Source organism: Micromesistius poutassou (assembly GCF_964030765.1).
Source record: "Micromesistius poutassou genome assembly, chromosome: 8".
NCBI lineage: Eukaryota > Metazoa > Chordata > Actinopteri > Gadiformes > Gadidae > Micromesistius > Micromesistius poutassou.
Genome location: NC_140278.1, coordinates 5295459 through 5318439, shown reverse-complemented (window position 1 = coordinate 5318439; position 22981 = coordinate 5295459). Strand labels below are relative to the sequence as shown.

The following is a 22981-nucleotide window of genomic DNA, read 5'->3' as shown; positions in this document are numbered from 1 at the left end:
AGGTGCAGGTTTGACCTCAATCATACCAAAAGAAATCCTGTGCTTGGTTGCAACAAGTAGTGGACATGTTGAGGGCGGCACAGTTAGGAGCTGTTAATGTTCTTTCTGTGCGGATGTAAACAAAGTTAAGTGACGGTACGGTTTTTAAATGAAACCCCTTGTTCAGTTCCTGCTCTGTCGTTTAGCGCCAACCGGCCCCCGAATGGGAAAGATGCTAATCTCTGCTGGGGCTTTTTCACTCGGTTGACCCCCAGAAATCATTATCATGGCTTAATGTCAATGATGATGAGCTTTTTAAAACTCTTTAGCACTCTACAATTTACGCCGCCATCATCTTTAATCCACTGATGCAGGCAGAGTGGATACACACACACACGCACACACACGCATGTGCACACTTTTTTTCATATACTCTCCAATTAGCCCGGCGTCATCCTTAATATCTCTCAGCCCTGAATGACCACATGCATCTATCTGTCTCTGCAGAGCTAATGGTAATGATGATCATTTTCTGCGTGTGTGTGTGTGTGTGTGTGTGTGTGTGTGTGACATCTGTGCACGTGGTTTTGTTTAGTGTGTGGGTTATAGTGCACGCCTTAACACTAGCTTAAGCAACCAGTCAAGCGTTTCCGGGTCCCACTGGAAAGTGACTGCTATTCCATTAGTCTGCAATTGTGAGGATGGCTTTAGATTAACATGAAGTTGATGGATGATGCTGAACACACATTCACACACACACACACACACACACGCACACACACACACACACGCAATCTTTGCCCTCTTACTGTATTTGCCCTTCACAGTGGAGATATGTGTTTGCCTGCCCTCTTGGGCAAGGCTTTGCACTGACTGGGGTGTGGGATTCAACCATGGATGATTCAAGGTTGGAAATGAAGGCATTTAAGGTGCCACTCTCCGTCAAATCAAGTCCAAGGCTTTTCTGGGAATCTGAGCTGTCTTCCTGAGTCGGAGATTTGGACTCTGGCATCCCTACAGCGTTGCTGCCGTCTGCGCAACAAGCCTACAGTAGTGCAATGCACGCAAATCCGTCTTTTCATTGAGAAAGGATTATGTCTCAGAGTGGCGATGAGCGCCGTCTGAAGAGTGCTGTGTTTTCCTCGCACTTGGGGAACGTGGACACGGAAGAGACGGTTTAGCCTGCTGCTGTGGTACAGTCCACTGCCACAGCGTCCGCTGCTCCTTCAAGCCGTCTGCGGCCTGGAACCGAGGCGTCCGAGTGTGGCGTCGTGCGTGTCCTCGCAGTAGCACACCGTCTGTGTTTGAATCCTCTTCCACCAAAATCCCAAAGCCCATTGTGTGTGTCTTTTTAAGAGCATGGCAATCTGATCAGGTAGATTGAAACGTTGGCAAAATGGCATTCAAAGGTCTCTCTCTTCAACCGTTGTGTTGTGTTCTTTCTGTGTGTGTGTTCCCAGAGGGCGTGTGTGAGATCTGGCTGACCAGTGAGGACACAGGGGCGTACGGCCGGGACATCGGCACGGACCTGCCCTCCCTGCTGTGGAGGCTGGTGGAGGAGATCCCTGAAGGAGCCATGCTGAGGCTGGGCATGACCAACCCCCCCTACATCCTGGAGCACCTGGAGGTACACACACACACGCACGCACGCACGCGCACACACACTAGTAGTACTTGCACCACCACACACACTCAGATACATACACACGCACACACATACGTTCTCGCACGCACGCACGCACGCACGCACGCACGCACGCACGCACGCACGCACGCACGCACGCACGCACACACACACACACACACTGGCACACACACACACACATGCACTGGCACACATACTTGAACCACCACACACACGCACATACACACACGCACACTAGCACTCTCATCACCACACACACTCACACACACTAGCACTCGCACTACCACAGATGCACATATACACCAGCGCACATATTAACATGCAAGCAAACACACACACTCGAACACACTCGCGCTCACAAACACACACACTGGCACACTGCTAGCAAAGTAATGCCTAGTTTCCTAGGGATTGCTGTACTGTAAATTGATAATATTTTATGCACAACAAGAGATGCCTAAAACCTAATTCATAGATGCAATTAAAAGATCCACAGCCACCAGCGTGCTTAGTTTGTTATTATTATTCTTTCATTATTCCCCTTTGTTCAACTTCCATTGCGCTCCTTTCAGCAAGCAGAGGAAACGGTTCATTTTTTTGGTGTTTTTTTAAGGCGTCCCGTAGCGTTCAATAAGCAGACCGCTTCTCCGGGTTCTGCTGAGCTGGCAGTTCCGCCGCGCTAACCTTAGTGCTCACAGACCATTCATTAAAGCGCACTTCATCCACTGCTCCCACCTAATGAGTCAATTAAGAATCCATTGTGTCCTCTTTAAGCAACGGCGTTTTATCAAGCCCCGCCATCCTCCTCTTCTTCCTCCTCGTCCTCCTGCTCCTCCTGCTCCTGCCTCCATCTCCTCCAGACAAAAGCCCATAGCGGGCCTCCTCTTTCTCCAGAGCCTTTTGTTTGCCCCTCTCGCATCCACACTGTCTCTCCTGTCTGGGCTACTGTGTGTGTTATCAGCCCCATCTCATCGTCTGTCTCTCCAGTTCTTTTCGGGGCTGGGTTTTTGGTGTGTTCCAGACTTGATTAAATTTGGTGCAAAACGAGAACCGTGATAGCCAATCACAGCACTACCCTACAGCATGATAACGTCCCCACTGTCCCGTAGTCCACAGAGGACATACGGGATGAGTCCCGGAAAGACTCACCCAGCGATGACAATGCAGGCGACCCCCCCCCCCCCCCACACACACTCCAGTTTTGAGGTTTACTCTCATGTCATGTTTGTGGTCTGACAGAGGTTCTAACACGAAAATTCGCTCAGTGTGTCAACGAAAAAGAGACCGCGATGGATTGCCTTCTGTTGCCTGACCATGTTCAGAACGCGCGTATAAAGGAAGCGCTTTTATCCTGGTAAACTCTCACCAAAGAAATCGAAACAAGCTGTTCTACCCTTTTCGATGGGCAAATGCTTCACGTTGGGCCAACTCAGGAAACCACCCAAAGTGTTCCCAAAGTTCCCAACATGCCTGCTGCGTAGAGCCGTCTTTGTGTCCACATTCTGGGTAAAACCGGGGAATGTTTTAAACAAAGCGTTGTGAAACTTTTCCCAAAGTAGACCAGACTTCTCCGTGCCAGCGGGTGGGAAGGAAAAGCGCCAAAAGGAGGGCAATAAAGATAACAAAAAATGTGTAAACGAAGAGGGGGTAAGAGAAGCGGCCCCTAAGTGTAAATGTGCTGTGGGAGGCAGCAGAGGAAGGGGTTGTAATTAACCAGGGGTTAATGGGGGTGGCTAATTGTCCCCCTCCACATGTATAGGTTGGCTTTCTGCTTGGCTACATTACAATTAAAAACCACCATCCTAATGATGGTGAATAACAATTAGCTGATAATTAGTATTAGGACTCTGTCTGTGTGTGTGTGTTTGTGTGTGTGTGTGCGTGCCTCGCCATGCTGTATGCTGTCCTTATCGTTTGCCCGCACGCTTAAACAATTGAATTACGTCCGTTCTTTAATTCCTCACTCAATTAACCTACATAAATGCTAGGTGTGTGTGTGTGTGTGTGTGTGTGTGTGTGTGTGTGTGTGTGTGTGTGTGTGTGTGTGTGTGTGTGTGTGTGTGTGTGCGTGTGTGCATGTGTGCGTGTGCGCGCTCGGGCTGGTCTTTAAGTTATCATTGTCTTTGCCCTGATCCTTATTTATTGCCACCCTACACATTGCCAGTTTCCCCTTCTTCCCATGCTTTGTCTTCATATCTCTATCCCCCCTGTTGTTTATTTTATTGCCCTATTAAAGGTCATTTAAGAAACATGAGCAACGCTTCTATTGGTTTTCGGTTTTTCCCATGTAGTCCGTGGCGAACTTGTCGCTGGTTTGTATGTCCACCTCCGAGGTGACGCACTGGCCCTGGGTGCAGATGGGGTTGATGATGTAGATGAGGACGTCCATGCAGCATGGTGTGGTCATGATGAGGAGGGCTGTTGATGACGGAGGAGGACTCTGTGTGTCACCTGAGCAGTTCAAGCCCCGGCTCCCCTGTTCACTGCTTTTCTCCAGAGGCGAGACGCGTGCGCACGCACGCACGCACGCACGCACGCACACACACACACACACACACACACACACACACACACACACACACACACACACACACACACACACACACACACACACACACACACACACACACACACAGGTGTACGTCTACACACACATGCACGTATACACACACACACACACACACACACACACACACACACATGTAGACTTGCACATTCACGCACACCATCTTTCAAGCACTCGTAGAAGCGGAACACACACCCACCTTCTCTCGGCCCACATTTGTTCCTCCTTTGACAGATTTGGGCGGCCTTATAGGCCTGTTTGCTGATTGGAGCAGTTACCTGCCTGAAGGCCACTCACAGGCTACTTGTCTTTGACATTTTAGTTGATTGCATTGTGTCTTTAATGGTCCCATTTCTGTTAGCAGAAGTGGTTGAGGCAGTTTACTTTGCCTGCCTCCTTCTCTCACAATCTCTCTGGCTGTCTTCCTCTCTCTCATGCGCTCTTTCTCTCTCCATCTCTCACTCTCTTTCCCTCTTAATCCCACACCTCTCTCACATCTCACCATCGTTTATTGTGCCTGTCTCACTCCACTCATTTGTATCCTACTAGAATACCCGCACCTCCATTTTTTTTGGCAGTGGTTCATTAAAATAAGAAAACCTAAAGGATAATTAAACTCTAAATCATGGGGTTTGTTCCTATAAACACGTTGATGTGTCTGATACGCTCCAAAACGTTAATCTGTAAAAAAAAAATATAATTAAGCTGAAATTAAAACGTGTGAAAAAGCATATGATGCTGATGTTGTTAGTACGTTTCTTTAATCTGCTTTCAACTCACCTCAGGCAACCTCCTTTGAAGGAGGCTCTGATTATTTGTATTTCAGGCTCACGTTTCTCACGCATGGCTTTGCACCAAAACGTCCTGCACTTGTACCATCCACAAGTGAACCAGACTTTTACACGTTGGAAAGTGAGCATGGCAGTGTCTTTGTGTCAAACATCCAATTTAATAGATCATCTTTCTACAAGCCCAAACTGTTTCACAAGAGCAATAGCAATATTCTGTGACCCATTTTATTTTTTTTTTGCACTTTGTTCTAAGGCTTTTCCCTGGGTGTACAGATAGCGTTAGCTACTGTGTAAGTTTGGAAGGTGCTTTGATGCTAAGGTTGTAGAACAAAGTAATGGACATGCCTGTGCAGACTGGCCGCTTCAGATGAGGCAATTTGCTGTCATCTTGGGATGTGAAGCAACTTTCAAGTATCGGCATTGTTCCAATCAAAATACTGAATGGTTGACTTAATGGGACCTCTTCTTCATCTCTGTGCTTCTAACAGTGTGCCTGTGGCTTTAAGTGCGTGCATGCTCTTGCGTAGAGACGTCTGGGTGGGCTGGGGAGGTTGTCTATAGTTTCTATACCCTAACGGGGGGGGGGGGGGGTGTGTGTGTGGGTCTCTCATTGCCTAGCTCCCGTATGCAGACTTAGTAAATGAGGTGTGAAACCCACTTCCCTCTGTTCTAACCTTTGAGTCAGGCCAAGATGGATGTAATAGGAGCCAACTGTAAAATATGTGTGTCCTCTTTACACACATTCACTCTGTTTCCCTCTCTCTCTCTCTCTCTCTCTCTCTCTCTGTCCGTCTGTCTCTGTGTCTCTATCATACACTGTATCTGTGGTTCTATATGAACAGATTAAATAATACAGGAAATGTCCCCTTGACAGAAAAGTACCATTAACAGCCTAACAATACACCACTTTATGTCTCCCTTAATTGATCATACTTCCCTTAAGGGGAACGTTTATCATATTAGGCACGGACATACGTACGCATCTGGTGTTCTGCTGAATGGGTTGATTGCAACCAGACGGCACTAGAAGAAACAAGTTTGTCCACTTTGCAGGCGGCAACCAAGACGGCCACACCTGCAGGGTTCAGCCGTTGACACACTTCTGTCCTTGTTTCATCAGTCCTATTCCTCCTCCTATTTCCTTCTGGCCATCCTTTTGCTTGTCATGTTTCTGTGCGGCCCATTTCTCCCTCTCGTGTCTCGCACAAACAGAAACAGGGACACACCTTCTTCAGGCGTTCTCCATCTTAATCACTCCCCAGGGAGTCCCCCTCCCATTAGAGGCTTAATGTAGAACGGTGTGGCGCGCGCACGCACGCACACACGCAGACACGCACGCAGACACATACACACAGACACGCACGCAGACACAAGCAGACACAGACACAGACACACGTACGTACGCACAGACAAACACAGACACAGACATAGACACATGTACGTGCGCACACACACACACACACACACACACACACACACACACACACACACACACTTCACTGCCGGTGACACATTAGGAGTCACGACTTTACGATTGTGAATTATCTCTTCTGATGTAACCTTTATGAAATGACACATCTTTTGGAAGATATACGATGGCCAACTACAGTGTTGAATATGATTAAAAGTGTAATAAAATGAGCAAAGACAAACAGGGATGGCATTGAAGATTTTTGTTAGGCAAAAATTGCATCACAATATATCCATGGTGATTCTTTCTGCACTACGTTTGAAAAGCACTCGTTACTATCTTTGGCACCATATTTGTGAGAATGCTTTAGCAGATACTGGGTTATGTTTAGACATGGCATTGTGTTCAGTTTCACATGTCTTTATTGTCCATCAAACGCTTTGACAGAGAAGCATCTTTAGACACACATGGCTCACACCGTCAAAACACAAAATCAAATAAAACAAAAAACGGCAACATGCAAAAATGTACCAAAAATACAAAGAAACACTGGAATGAGTCCAGGTTTACAGGGGATTGGTTTCCAGCTCACTGTGGTGAGTGGAGCGCACTGCTGCAGGGACATGTTTCCTGCGCTAAAGGGACGCTTGATTTGTTCTGTCCCTGAGATCAAGCGTGCTGAAATAGACTTAGTTAGTCGTATCATATATGCACCTTAATGGGCAACGCAAGCGCCGGTTCTGCCCTGGGCGAAATCGACTGCACCCCGAGGTGTTAAGAAGAAAGGGGTAAAAACGGTATCTCTGGGGATTCAAGTCCCTCAATGTAGGTTGTGTGTGTGTGTGTCTGTGTGTGTGTGTGTGCGTGCGTGCGCTTGTGTGTTTTAATATGTGAAACACACTTAACCCTGGATTACCCAGGCAACAACAGTAAAGGCGCTTGCTTTATTAAAACTCTGGGGAAAGGCTGTGTGTAATGTAAAGACTGTCTGTGTTGTGCCCTTGTTTTGAGTGTGCAGAGAGAGAGAGAGTCGTTCATGCTGGCACATCTTCCCCTGTTCTCTAAGGATACACTCTCAGGAGTCTGATTAGTGTGTGTGTGTGTGTGTGTGTGTGTGTGTGTGTGTGTGTGTACTTGTGTTTGTTTAACTGGGAGGCAACCTGTTGTCTCTTTGATTTTCAACAGAGTTAAGTACTCTAAGAAACAGATTAATATAGCACACAGAATTTCCACTGATCTCTGTGAAGTCAACCGGTTTTAACACTTGTTTTTCTTACCCACTCAGGAAATATTTCGACAAGCACGGGGGAAAATAAACATACTCTGGATAAGCAGAGGACACACCCCTTCATTTAAAAAATACCCTTTTGAACCCATTGACAAGTCGCTAGACGGAAATTCAACGGATATCCCGTGAGCCTACCCACGCACCACCCCCCCCCCACCCCCACCCCGGCATCAGGCCGCGATATCAACATTAATTTGCTGAAGCATTAGCATGAATGTGTCGTTTAACCCCAAAAAAAAAGAAAACGGGCAAAGCCATTAAAAACAAGCAGGTGATAGACATTCACTTAGCATAATCATCGGCCTGTCCTCGGGGCGGAGTCACCCCCCCCCCCCCCGCGCGCGTGACCTTGGATTATCCCAAACATGTCCCGTAACCGTAAAGTGTCAGCCGCATGTTAATGACGGGACGCACGGGAATCCAATCGCGCCGCGTGTTGCACAATCGCCGCCTCTTTCTTCCCCGAGCTTTTCCGCATAACGGAGCGTCGTGCTGCGTCGGCGGTGCCGATGCACCCTTCCCCGACGCCGTTGAGTCTCAGCACTCTCGCCACTCATTGTTTGGGGGGTTGATGAATTGAAGGCGACCGCCGCGAATAAACAGGGGGGGGAAAAGTCTTCCGTGCGTCACATCGACGTAGGGGCTTTCTGCACGGGCCAATTTTTGTGGAGTTGAGGTTCTCTCTTGTTTTGTTATTCCCGATATGTGTTGACTCTGTCTCTCCACTTTAATTATTTCCTTCACCTCGTGTTGACCGGATCACAGTCTGGAACGCCATGCTCACATGGGACACACACACGCACGCACGCACGCACGCACGCACACACACACACACACACATGCAGTCCGAAACACACACATACACAAACAGAGACACACACACACAGAAATTACATGAAGATGGAGAGAGTGACTGAGAACTTGATTTTCATCCTGTATCCCCCAGGACTTCTGCACCTGCAAAACAGATATGTGAGGGAGGGGATAAAGTGGACAGGTTTTCCTCTCTGAAATAAGATATTATTGGTGTGTGGTTGTGTGTAGCGTAGGCGACAGACAATTCAGAATGTCCCACTAGCATGACGCCCCAGCTTCTTGCCTCCTCGTGGAAGTAAGATTGAGAACTGAGATGAAAAATATACCCCATATAGCATGCTTGCAGTGAAATCAATATTCTCTCTCTCTCTCTCTCTCTCTTCCCCCCCCCCCCCCCACCCCCCTACGCTTCCATATTTGCCTTAGCGCTATCTGATCTGCGGTGGAAGGTATGAGATCTCATTGAGTTAAGCCAGTTAACGCGCCCGATTTATTTTTTTATTTTCCCCCTCTTCTTTCATTCTACCACGTTTCCAGGCCCATCCTCCCGAGATGAAAGGGGGGCACGTATAGAGAGAGCGCGGAGGCAGGGAACCACACAGCTGTGCGGGGGTGGGATGTAGGCAGGGGGGAGGAAGGAGGTAGAGGAGGGGGTGGCTGCATAGGGAGACTAAGTTTCACCGCACGTCCCCCACAGTGACCACTGCACCCAGTGCCGGCGACGGTATCGGGTATACATCTCTATTGCATCAAAGACGGATTGCCGTTGATCCCGAGGGTCATATACGCACCTCGACATACCCTCTCCCCCCTGCCCCCCCCCCCCCTCTGCCCCGACCCCAACGCACGTGTGTACTTGTTTTTCCACTTGTATTCATTTGGTGGACACTTGTGTACAAAGTGACATAATTAAAGATTGAGAAAATCGATGAAAACATATTATTTATGAAGGGAGGGGTTGGACGTGCACATTCTGGTACAATCAGACTTTTTTTTTTTTTTTCACAAGTACTCAGAGCACAAAGTGAGTTGTTAATTAAATGTGCTTGCGTTGTCTGATGATCGTTCAATGTACACTAAATTGATTGTTTTCTGAAACTGAGAAAATAAACCAACAATTTGCATGCTGGCTATGAGCAGCTTGGTAAATGACTTTAATTATTATCAATTAATAGCTGCATTGCTTCAGCGTCAGGAGGTACTGAGCAAGCAAACCCATGTTTGTTTGGTACTATGCGGAACTGCTAATAATAATTAATGATACATTTATTTTATGGATTGTTTATCCATAAAATCGGTATCCAGAGAGAGAGAGAGAGAGAGAGAGAGAGAGAGAGAGAGAGAGAGAGAGAGAGAGAGAGAGAGAGAGAGAGAGAGAGAGAGAGAGAGAGAGAGAGAGAGAGAGAGAGAGAGCAGAGAGCAGAGAGAGCACCGGCACTCCGGGAGGATAACCAGGGAGAGAGAGAGTCTCTCTCTCTCTCCCTGGTTATCCTCCCGGAGTGCCGGTGACCCAGCCCGTCCAGCGGGTGGGGGTCCTTGACGGGGGGGATGTGTTCCGGGTGCCCAGCGGTGGGCGTCGGTGTGGAGTGATTAGAGGCGGTGATGCACCCTGACAGGCGTGCATGATAAATGGCCCTTTGTGAACCGAAGGGCGTCCTTCCACCTATGGAGGAATCCCCACGCGGCCTGACGGCGGAGCTCCACCACTCAAACTAACAGGGCCATCTGTTTAAAACCACACACACACACACACAATGACACACACACACACACACACAATGAGACACACAGACACACACAACGACACACACACAGGGTGTGAAATGCGAGCTATCAGACGCCTGATTGTGGTCACTGGGGAGTTATCATTGTCAGTGGATCTAATGAGATGAGGGCCAAATGCAATAACGGGCCTTTCATTTCCCCCCCTGTTCCGGCGGACATTAAAAGTGCCGGTTCTGCACCGGGGTCCGTGCATTGTAATGACGGACCGCCGCGGATGACGAGCGCTTAATGAGAAGCAGAGCACCCCCCCGTCGGAGATAATCTAGTCACGGACTCCGCTCATGAGCAAATGCATGTCGGAGTAATGGGATAAATACCTTGATTTTGCATATTTCGACGGAGGTGACGTTACGGTATTCCCGTCTGAGGGATGTTTTGCGCGTGGTGACCTCTCACTGTCAGGTGTGTCATGATGAGGACCCAGCAGCAGGGTGAGAGGGAAACATGTTTCTCCGTGGGGCCGATGCAGTGTGTGCTGTCATGCAGTGTTGTTAGCCCTGGGAACAATGGTGGTTTGTGTTGGTCTGTGTCTGTTGGTGAAACAAGGAAAGACCACTCATAGATACTGTATGTCCTTTACTCGAGTGTAAGTAAGTTGTGTAGTCTAGATTTGTCATCTGATGCCCTTCTGGGAGAACATTGTATCTTCCGTCAACAGAAGGCCAACTGACATAAAAAAAAAGAAAAGAAAACGGGGAACGATCTAGAGAATAACAAAAAGTAAGTTGAGGTGCAGTCATTAGTCCGTACAGACATTAAAGCATGAAAAGAAAAAAGAAAGCGGAGACATTGAGTAGTTCAAGGTATCAAATAAGAATATAAAGGCAAGGCAAGGCAACTTTAAAACATTGTCATACAATAAAAGAAAATAATAGATAAGTAAAAAGTAAAATAGATAGAAAATAAAGGCAAAATAAAATAAAAAAACATTTTAGAAAGTGAGAAAATAAAGGCAAAGTTAGTAATAAAATAAAAATAGATAGAAGCATTGTAGATTTAAGATTTAGCAAAAAGCTAAAGCAAACATAAAAGTCTTCAGTCTTGTTTTAAAAGCTGTCAGAGTTGGGGCAAGTCTTAAATCCTCAGGGAGTTTATTCGAGCTATTTGTTGTATAGTAACTAAATCCTGCTTCCCCATGTTTCGTGTTGACTCTGGGGATAATTAACAGATTGGTCTCAGAGGATCTTAGTGGCCTAGAAGGCTTATGTAGTGGAAGCATATCAGTTAAATATGTTGGCCCTAAACCATGTAGGGATTTATAGGTTAGCAACATGATTTTAAAATCAATTCTCTGACATACAGGGAGCCAATGTAACAATTTAAGAATTGGTGTTGGTGATGTTAAAATATTTTGGTCTTTGTTAGAACTCTAGCAGCTGCATTCTGAACAAGCTGAAGTTGCCTTATAGTTCTTTTTGGGAGACCTGTAAGGAGACCATTGCAGTAATCAAGCTTGCTAGTGATAAAGGCATGTACATAAAGACAATATTCTGTTGTTATTGGTTTCAGTGTATGTTTGTCTAACCTGCCAAGTCTTCCTCTGTGTGTTATTTCTCTCTTTTCTTGAATCCCTCCATCTTGAATTACTTGTAATATGGTCATGAACATAGCTTCTTCCCGCTAGTGCCTTGGCACGTCTCCGGATGTGTCGGGGACTCATGCAGAGGGCTACAGTCCCACATGTACAGAAGCAGACACGCACATACGCACACTTACACACGCACACATACAGGACGACGCTATATATTTTACCAATCACGCTCTATTCGCCAACCAAATTAATTCTTTCTAATTTGGAGCTTCCATTGGTCAACCCCCTGCAGTGCTGCAATTGAGCTCAATGTGATGTGTGTTTGTGATTCTGCATGTGTGTGCCCGTGTGTGTGTGTGCATGTGTTTGAATGAGTGAGAGTGAGAGTGTGAATTTAAATGAACTCGAGGAAGTACCCTACAATAGATTTTAATTGAGAAGACGGCCTGCAATCAGCATATTCTTCCAGGAAATCATTAAATCATTTCTTCCAATTCTTTCTTTCCATCTCCACCCCCCCCCCCCTTCCCCTCAGTGGTGATTAGCATGGCAATGATAGACGTTTGATGATCGCTAACAGAATAAATCTGACTCTGCGTCTCTTCCCCCCCGCCGTCGCTCCCCCCTTCTGTCTCTCTGTTTCGCGCTCTCTCCCCGTCTCTCATTTAATCTCCGCGTCCCCCAGGTCATTTTATTAATGCATTCTCATTGAGAATAATATGTTATCAGTGTATAATAATGAATTCATTTTAGCCGTTTTTAAATGTGCGTGTGCGCTTATCGAGTTCCCATCTATTAGGGGGATAAGAAAACACGGCTGCTGGGCTGAAATAAACTTAGGTGGCCGTTCTCTGTGACACAAGCAGATACAGAACATCAGAAACAGAATGGGATAGATGCAGGAACAAGCCGGTTGAGGTGTAGAAGCTTTCCATCAGGGGACAGATGTGTTCCAATGCCTGTGTGAACATGCTTATAATGCTGCCGTCAACAATGGTGAACAATGCAATGTTCTACATGCCGGTCAGACTCTGGCTAGCTCAGAGTTTCAACGTACTGGTCACCATGTAGCTCAGGAGGTAGAGAAATCCTGCTAAGGGATTGAACCAGCCACCCTCAGACCCAAGACGAGCTGTCTGGGGTGCCTGAGACTCAGCAATTCCTCCCTCGACAACAGTTTAGCCGTTGTCTGTTAGTCAAACGGTTCTTTGTCATTCATTTTAAGTTGTGAAGAGCCTTAGGGGGCAAGCAGTCATGCAAGTCGTCTATTTACCTTTGTTTGTTAACTGATGAGCTAACTTAAACAAGTATTTAAACGTGAATTGACTAGCCACACTTCTGAACTGCAGTTTAAATGTCAATAAATTGTGGTCTCCAATTATTTGTCAAAAAAAAAAAGAATATTCCAACAAGCCATCACTTTTCAGTTTGTCAAATAGCTCTTGGGCTATGCACCTTTCACTTGCACAGACTCTCATTGTTTTTGCGAAAGTGGGCTTGAAGGTCTTTAGGCATGTTTGTACAGACAGTCCCCGGAGGGAGCTGGCTATAGAAAAGACAGAGCGGGGAGCAGAGACTACAGGGTGCGGACACCGGTAGAGTACACACAGGCCCTTGCTATCATCAGCCCAAGCCATTAAATCATAGTTTGAATGGGACAAACACAGCCTAATGTGTGAGTGGCCTGTGTGTTGGAGTGAAGTGGTGATACACAGCGTTTATCGTAATTCTGGAATGGGGACGGCTTCCAATGGCTATGGTGTGAGTTGATGTGGCGGTTAACTGCTGGTGATGCACCCCCATGTCCAGCCAGCATGCTGTCCGCAATGCACATCTCGCGAGTTGCCTTGCACTCGCAGATTACCGATTTGCTTTTGAAGCCAGGACATACAGAACACATCTGCACCGGGTGTAAGTGCCTTGATGTGGGAGGGGAATCGTTCCCCCTGTTTGTGTCGGGTCAGGGTTTAACTTCCACCTAGGGTTTAAATGCGGTTGTAACCATAGCAGAATAGTGGAGGAGTCTTGATTCCGAACCAGAATAGAATAATCCGCTAGCAGCGCCGGAACGGTTGCTACAGTGCCAGAACCCAAAACGTCTCCCCTCCTCTAGAAATACGAGTTTCCTCTTCTGGGAGGGAACACAAGGTGAGCTCCCAAATGGGCTTTGACTAAAAAAACCCTTTTCTTCCATAATACTTGAATCTCCTCAAAATGAGCAGGGAAAAGGATTACGCTGTCTATTCGGGATGTTTGATGTTGTGATAATTCATTGCACAGCGTGAACTCTGTCGAAGCCTGCGGGGGTGTTATCCGACAGAGATTCAGAAAGCTGCCCTCTATCCTTCTACTCTTGAATCCGTTTTTTTTTATTGTGCCCCCCCCCCCCCCCCCCCCACAACGGTGAAGTTATTTCCTCTCGCTCTCTGTCTTTTTTTCTCTCTGCCTCTGGCTTGCCGTCCGCATCTATAAACCCCCTCACCCTCTCTTTCTGTTCTTCCATTGCAATGCATCACACATGTCACCAAGGCAACCCCGATGCACGTGTTGCCTTGAAACTGAGACGGAGAAGGGGAGAGGTTGAGCGAGGTGCGGAGTGAGGATTACAAAGGAGGACACAACGCCGGTTCCGTGAGTGTGTGAGCGAGGTCGGTGACGGAGCACGTCGGGAGAAGGACGCATCAAAGAAATGGAAAGGGAGCTAGGGGAGAGCGGTTTGAGGGTCCATCCTTCCATCCATCCAGATGTGTCCAGCTCCTCCAAACAGCTGGAATGCGAGTCCGCGTGTGTAGTCTGGGAGGCGGGGGTGGGGTTTCTCTGGGGTAGAACGTATGAGGTGAACCCTTTTGGTGAACGGCGACCACCACAGTGCCACAACACTATGAATATCATTTCTACGCCTCATGCCTAACATTGTCTCCTGGGTGGAGAATCCATGAATTTAAATGTGTTCCGACCTGGGACCAACAATTTGATGGGATGAGATTTTTGTTTTTCTTCTGTTTATTCCTTTTATTAAACGGACTGGATTGTGCTTGGAATAGTTTATGGGGCGATATCGCGGGAGAAGGAAATTTTACTTTTTGTCATTGATCAACAGGGAAAAGAGAGTGGCCATGTTAAATATTTAGATGGTTTGGTGCATAAAACGCCATTTCTGTTGCTGTTTGTTCGCCACTGTTGTCGAGGGGATACTTTTTATTTCTAATATGTGTCTGTCTGTGTCTCTCTTGAGGACCTCACAACATCTGCTGGGTCCTTAGTTACTGTTGTTTTTGTTCTTCAATGTTTAATGCATCTTTTTTTATCTGTTTTTCAGAATAATTTAAACAGTTCCCTTTCTTGTACTTTATTTTATTAGCTTTGCCGTCCATTGGACTTCCAGTGTATGTGTGGGGGTGTGATCCCGATCCTATCATGAACCTGCATCCGTACACATCTGCACTGCATCGTGTTCAAGACTACTTGAACTTCAGTTTTACAACACAGACACAAAGTCTCTCACTGTCTCTGACTCAATCGATCGCTCACTCACATACTGCCACACTCGCTCTCTCACTCACTCACACAAACTCTCTCTCACTCACTCAATCACACAAACTCTCTCTCTCTCTCTCTCTGTCTTACTCTGTCTCTCACTCACTCAAACATTCACTGACGCACGCATGCACATTTAAATGCTTTTATTTGGATCCAAATTGACAAAGAAGGGGAACAAGATCCAAACATTTTGGGAAGAAAGATAGATAATGTAACGGGTTCATCAAGCTTACATGCCTTTACAAGACACGAATGCACGCACGCACGCACGCACACAGCTGACCTGTTCTGCGTGTCGTCTCTGTGCAGGAGATGGCGAAGGTCCTGAACCACCCGCGCGTGTACGCCTTCCTGCACGTGCCCATCCAGTCGGCGTCCGACAGTGTGCTGATGGACATGAAGAGGGAGTACTGCGCTGCCGACTTCAGGACCGTGGTGGACTTCCTGAAGGACAGGTGAGACCACCAGAGGGCCTGCCAGGCCACAACTGGGGTCGGGGGTGTCGGAAAGCCGTTCAACTCTGAGAAGATGAGCTCTCTCCGTCTGTTAGATTAGTTTTCTAAACCGTTTTTCTATTATCGCACTCTCTCGCTGTCCTTTATTACCATCTCCTGTCGCTGCTGTAAACTCTCCTCTCTCCACCCGGCCGTGCCGTGCTGTGCCGTGCCGCGTCACCACATCTTAACAGGTGGAGTGAATCATTTGTTTTCCTGCGCATCACATGCAGCCCAAAACCCGATTTTCATGTTTCCAATTGATCATTCGTGTGGATTAAATGCAAGAGGATCTCCCCCGGCACTCAAGCCTCTTCCTGATGAAATATGTTGTCAGATTATGCTTTGAGTTGATTGAAAATAACCCGTCATGGAACTGGTGGTTTGTGATCGCTCCGTGCAAAAGGATTGGTGAAGGCTTGGCCACTGTATATCTTTGTTGATGCTACATTATACCGTGTTATCTTCAAAATGATATCAGGCCAGTGTAAGATGTTGACAGGATTGGCTTCCTGCTGTCATATTAGACCCTCCTAATCTTCTTGTGCAACTTTTTCGTTATTAACGTTTGTTTTTCTGTGGATCAGATTATGGTTTTCAAATAGGTTGTGTGTGCGTGAAGGAAACGTGTACCAGTTAGGTCATGTGTCCCAAGTTCATGGTCGACAATGCATGGGAGATTGCAGATAAAAAATGTCATTGCATAAACACAAAATTGCTGTTTAATCATCTTCTACTTTGATTAAAAATCCATACAGGCATTCCAAGATGCCTGTGTCATCCAGGTCAGTGAACTCAGGGTTCAACTGTATACAAAAGAGAATAGCAGTTGCAGCCAAACCGGCTATCAAGGTCTGTTGTTTCAAAGCATATATGATGAATGGTAAATCGATACAGTGAGGCAGCGCTCTCACAAGTAGGTCAACACTTGAGGCATGGCGTATTGGTGAGCTTTTCTGCATGCATATTTAATCTTGAGGTGATGACCCGTTCATCCGGTCACATGTTTGACCTGCATTTGGCCACTCCATGCATCGCTGTAGGACGGTGGATGTTCTCTGACGGCACCAAAGAGCTACGGCCCCACAGCTCAACAGATCACAACAAAGAGGGGAGATCAAACATGCACTGTGGCCTCGCTCCATTCATTTATTCAACACCACCATGAATCCAAGTCGAATATACATTGTGTGTGTGTGTGTGTGTGTGTGTGTGTGTGTGTGTGTGTGTGTGTGTGTGTGTGTGTGTGTGTGTGTGTGTGTGTGTGTGTGGACAGAGTAAGTATCCTCTGCTATGATTTAGCATCTACAAGGTTATACCAGACAAATTGTTGAAGTCAATCTCATCAATATTTCATCGTTATCGCTCTATATCAGTGTAGTTTGATGTTCGTTCCTGCTTTTCGTTAGTTTTTTCTTTATATTTCTCCATTACATGCACGTCTCTGGGATGGTGTCACTACTGAAGCGGTCGTTGATGCCGGGCCATCAGGGTATATGCCAGTGTGTGCCCAAACACACACCTGTTTTATATATATATATATATATATATATATATATATATATATATATATATATATATATATATTCTTTTCACACTTTTGTTAACTGAAAGAGGTACTAAGGGACCAACACATGTAATGTGTTTGAAGCTGGACTTTGTCTTTTAGGAGTGTGAACTGACGTTCTGATGTTGGAAAAATCACACTGCACAAGGGCGGTAATTGCCGCAAATGTGTCTCCATGTACCTCATTGTTTATTCAGGGAGATACCTGACCATGCACACAGGCACGCGCACACACATACTCACACACACACTCTTGCACGCACGCACACACACACACACACACACACACACACACACACACACACACACACACACTCATGTGCACACTCAATCCTGTACACACACACACACACACACACACACACACACAGCGAGTTATCTCGCCATCAGATCTCGTTTACTTAAACCTCTTGGCAACCTCAGGGTGGTCACTGAGTTGTTGGCTTTAGTTACACAGTCGGACGCTCTTCAGTCCCACACACTCTTTGTCCATATGTGAAATCAATACCCATAGACACGCACACACACACACACAAACACATGCTCTCACACTGAACAAGCCACGACACGCTTTGTCCGTCTGCCTGCGTGTCTGCCTGCCTGTCTTTCTGTTTCCATCAAAGAGTTTAGGGGAACACGGGGGGTGGGAGTCATGCCGCGTACACTTCTATGAGGATATTGTAACATTTTCTCAAGTTCTCTCTAGTTTGATTCCTGAAGTCTTAATAGATAGCCGCATTCATTTCCTGCCCCGGGGATGTAAATAGAACGCTCCATATGTGTCTCGGTAAGCCCGATGCGTCCCAGGCGACCTGCTGATGCCGTTGACAGATCCGATCACGGATGCGTCATGGGGGGGGGGGGGGGGGGGGCGTTCACACCTGGCACTAACACGTGTTTGAGCTCTCTCTCTCTCTCCGATTCTTATCCGAAAAAAATCGGGCAAAGGAAGTACGGACAAAAGTACGAACGCTTGTACGGTAAACGGGGGTCCACGAGGGGACTGCTTCAAGTCACGTACTCAGGAGCGCAATAACAGCGGCGAGGAGGTGGGAACACATCCTACTAGCAGAGCACCCCCCCCCCCCCCCCCCCGATCCGGCCCCGTCGCCCGTCCGGGCCTCCTCCCAGGTACTCCTCGCATGTGGCTGACTCATCAAAACACTGCACTGACTCAGTGGATCAGAGCGGGGTTTATAGTCCCGGCCTCCTCTGCTCCGGGGCTCTACCATCATCTGTTTGCCTCTCGATCCGAAGCGCGCGCACACACACACACACACACACACACACACACACACACACACACACACACACACACACACACACACACACACACCAGCCAGGAGTGTTTTTTTTTTTTCTGTTTTTGTTCTTTGTTGTTCTTTTTATCTGTGGGTGTTTGCGTGCGGCCCGCCGATGACAGCACTGAGTCACGGAGCAGTGTTTAACCGATTGGCCCCGCGCTGTGTACACAGGCGCCGGCGCGTCGGCACGCCCGTACAACACCGCCAGTGTGTGAAGGGAACCCTGAAGTTCACCCCGTGTGAGGAGTCGGCGAGACCTGGAAGGGAACGAGGCTTGTTTACTTCTTCATCAGTTGCTGTTTGAGAGATTATATCGGGGGGGGGGGGGGGTGGTGTGTGTGTGTGTGTGTGTGTGTGTTGTGGGAGGAGGGGCTTTCTTCTAAAGTTTGGCCTACATAGGTAAACTTAACTTGACCCGGGTCAGAGCGGTTTAGTGATGAGTCGTGCGTTCGACTGACAACAGAGACCAAGAGCCATCAGGTGAGAATATCACCTGACTGGAGGCGTTTAATACTGTACGTATCAATTGCCGCCAGTTTGTCTCTTGATATAACTCATTGTTTGCTCTGAAGGATACCTGGCTCCACACACACACACACACACACACACACACACACACACACACACACACACACACACACACACACATTTACGCAGCCGCAAGCAAGCACACAAGCAAGCACACTTGCACAGACACACATACACGGAGACACACACACACATACATACACTGGAAGGTAATTTAACTTTTTTCTTCTCCAAACGGCTGCGTGCCAAGACAGCTGCAAAGGTCACAAGGGGTCAAATGCCTCTGGGCTTCCTTCAGCTGAGCTGTCTTTAGTGTTGAACACAACATGTTTCCTCCACCGCACTCTGCTTTCACTTCGTCAGCGGCTGCAACTTCAGCAGCTGGTTTGGCTGTTTCATTGTTTGGAGTAGTTAGTTTCACTTTTCAACAATAATAAAGATACAAGGATATTTATTGGCATGAGGGCCAAATGACTAACATGAGACTGGTCAGGGAAGCAACAGGAATTAAGGGTGAGCTTGGGACAAAAAAATGAATGGGGCACCATTTAAAAGGGCGCTCAGCAAGCTTCTTACGGAAATGTCCAAACTTAAACTAAAGTTAATAAAAACACAAGGCCATATTTAACGCAACTAGCAATGGCTGAACCAAACATAAAATGGGTGACCAGTGGGCACAATGACAACAACAACAGAGCACTAGCAACAACAGGTAAGCTAAGGCTAGCAGGCAGGCAGGACAGAGGGTGCACGGGTGTAACTGACGAGTCTTCTGCGTAGAAAGCTCATCCCTCATTGGTTAGCTGCTTTCACCAAGGAAAACTGCGGGAGCTTCAAATAGCCATATTGGAAGGCCTTAGAAAAGTTCAAGGAAGGGACAAACAGAAACGGCGGAAAATCCAAAGCCTACACACGCATAGTCACGTAACACGCCTACTACACTAAACGGTAAATGGACTGCATTCATGCAGCACTTTTCTGACCTGTGGCCACTCAAAGTGCTTTAGAATGTTGCCTAACATTCATGCACACATTCACACACCGAACCGCAGTGTCAACCATGCACGGCAACAGCCAGATCGTCTGGAGCAGTTAGGGCGAGGTGCCTTGCTCAGGGACACCTCGACACTCAGCTAGGGAATCACTCTAGCAACCTTCCGGTTACCAGCCAACCAGCTCTACCTCTCCCCCCCCCACCTCCCCCCCACTACTGCTCATGTATTCATAATCAGTCTCAGTGAATCCCACGTCTGTGGAAAGGATGGTCCACGGCTGGTGAAGGCCCCTGCTGTGTCGGTACACACCGACGCAGAGACGCAGTCCACACATGTGGTATATTAACACCACGGCGTTGAGCGCGCTCAGCTAAGCACTCGGCTAAGCTATCCACGGCTACGATGGCGTTAATAATGGAAGAGAAGTGAATAGATTGTACAGCGAACGCAGGATAATTGTCTCTGGGCCCCATCTGGGAAATACTTGAAGGTGATGTGATGTTACTTTTTCTTTCCCTCCTGGAGTTTAACGGCTGTATGTAATGGCATTTGGGATAATGCATCCAAATTACACTCCATTAATGAATTACTCAAATGGGTCTTTGGCATGTCTCTACAAAAAAAGAGTGTAAAAAAAATGTGTTTTATTATTCCATTAATATTGTGGCATGTTAAATAGGCTCTGGAATTGTGCCATGGAGTAATATCCATATCTACCATGTCTACGTGGGGTTGGACGTTAAATAGCTAGTTCTTCCGTGCTAGAATTGTATTTGAAATTTCGTATGGCCTTATCATGTGGTCATAACCAATTGATGATGGTGTTTTGAAATGGCCATTCACACACCATATTGTATAACACATACGTCAATTTCAATGCTCCAGCGTGTGCCGTCTCGGCCCTGTCACGAGACAATATGAACTGTGTTCCAACAGTGCGGACACGCTGAAAGGCATGGCGGATTAAAACATCCTTGGGTCTGATTGGCAAATTATCCAATTTCCTCCCCTCAGAACGGACGGATTGTTCTCCGCCGTACATAATTCCTATGTCTGGTAAAATGATTGTTTTATTAAAGCGGTTAATTTTTGCTCCATTCCACCAACACTGACTTTTTCCCTTTTTCCCCTCTCTCTCTCGCCCCACACAATTCTCTCTGATCTCTCATCAATTAAATTCATATTATGAAGTTCAGTCTTTATGTAATGATGTATGGAGGAAATCCTATTAGCTGGAATAAGGCTGTTACAGGCCGCGCTAACGTATGGCATGGCGGTTGGGTCAAATTAGAGTGCAACAAGACTGAGCGAGAGGAAAAAAAAAAAAGGACTCTCTGGATTTGCCAGCTGCTCGTTGATGGTTTTGCTGCAATAATCAGGTCTGATTTCCCCAAACAGTTCCACTCCGATTGTTCCCTCACAGTCTCCACTGAGAGAGACACTGACACACGCACGCACACACACTCACACACTCACACACACACACACGCACACACACACTTTTCTTCCGCTTATAAAATATCACCACAAATAATACATTCTGACCACATAACCAGCTTTACTGTTTGTGAATTTGAATCTCTCGCCACACGTGTGCATGACCCATACAAATGAGGCATCTAATCATGTTCTCACCTTTAAATAGGTTTGTTCGATTGTAGCGGTTATGTATCCCACGGGTGTGGGGGAAAAAACATCATAAAACGTATAGAATATAATACATCCAACCAATTCCGACCACATAATCAGTGTAACCGGTTCACGTAGTTGAACAGTCGGTTCCTCAGCCGTTTCCCCCCTACTTGTTTATTTGCATTACAGACCCCATCAGGGCCGGCTTAACAGCGTCCACATGACGCAGACAGCTGCTCCCCGTCTTCAGTGGTGCTCCTGAGGGACATTGGCATTTGAGCTGCTGGATGGATGCTCCAGGGTGGGTCGGTGGTGGTGGTGGTGGTAGTAGAGCTAGCTCAACATGTGATTGATTTTACGCGGCGCCAACAGCTGACCGTTACAGTGACCCCTGACCATCCAACATGACCTCTGATGCCCTGGCTATCCCCTAGACACTCACCCTTCACGGCGTAATGCTAATAACCAGGACAGCCGTTCACGTGCCTCACTCTCCCCTGTTTTTAAACAAGGGGGATTGCTCAGTGTTTGCTAGTGAGCTAAATCATCTGCTATTCTGTTATAATTATGTTGAAGCAGTTCCTGGAAACAAAAGCATTATGCTCATCGCTTCTTTTTTTAATTTCTGATTCTTTTATTTCTGTGACACATCTAAAGGTTGACGAACACTTCTGTGTTGTAGTTTGTAGTACTGTACCAGAACACATTGTGGCCTCACTGCCCTGGTATTAAGAATAAACTTATTTAAATGTGCGCTTGTTCACCCGTCGTTGTTAGAATGTGAAAACGGGTTAGTTCACCTAATGAGTCAAAGGCATTGCTGACGCAGGCACTCTTTTATTGCTCTGTTTATCCAAATAGCCCTAGAAGATCTTTTAAATGCTATGTTGTGTTTGTTCATTCCCACAACCACATTTTAATGCTCCTCTTTCGCTCCCTCTCTCTGTCTGTCTGACTCACTCTCGCTCTGTCTCCTTCTCTTTATCTCTCTGTCCGTCTGTATCTCTCTCTCTCTCTCTCTCCCGCTCTTTGTCTCTGTCTCTCTCTAACTATCTCTCTCTCTCTCTCTCTCTCTCTCTCTCTCTATGTCTCTATCTCTCTCTCCCACA

General features: G+C 46.9%; 1 protein-coding gene across 1 annotated transcript in view; it reads left to right on the top strand.

The window, feature by feature from the left end:
* The window catches only part of cdkal1 (CDK5 regulatory subunit associated protein 1-like 1), a gene marked incomplete at its 3' end in the record, with an annotated part of 256138 nt that overhangs the window by 114512 nt on the left and 118645 nt on the right, over positions 1-22981 (top strand). The window contains exons 9-10 of the mRNA XM_084471876.1: positions 1440-1606; positions 15662-15807. Of these exons, the coding sequence (XP_084328002.1) occupies positions 1440-1606; positions 15662-15807 (313 nt within the window). The remainder of the gene's footprint in view (positions 1-1439; positions 1607-15661; positions 15808-22981) is intronic.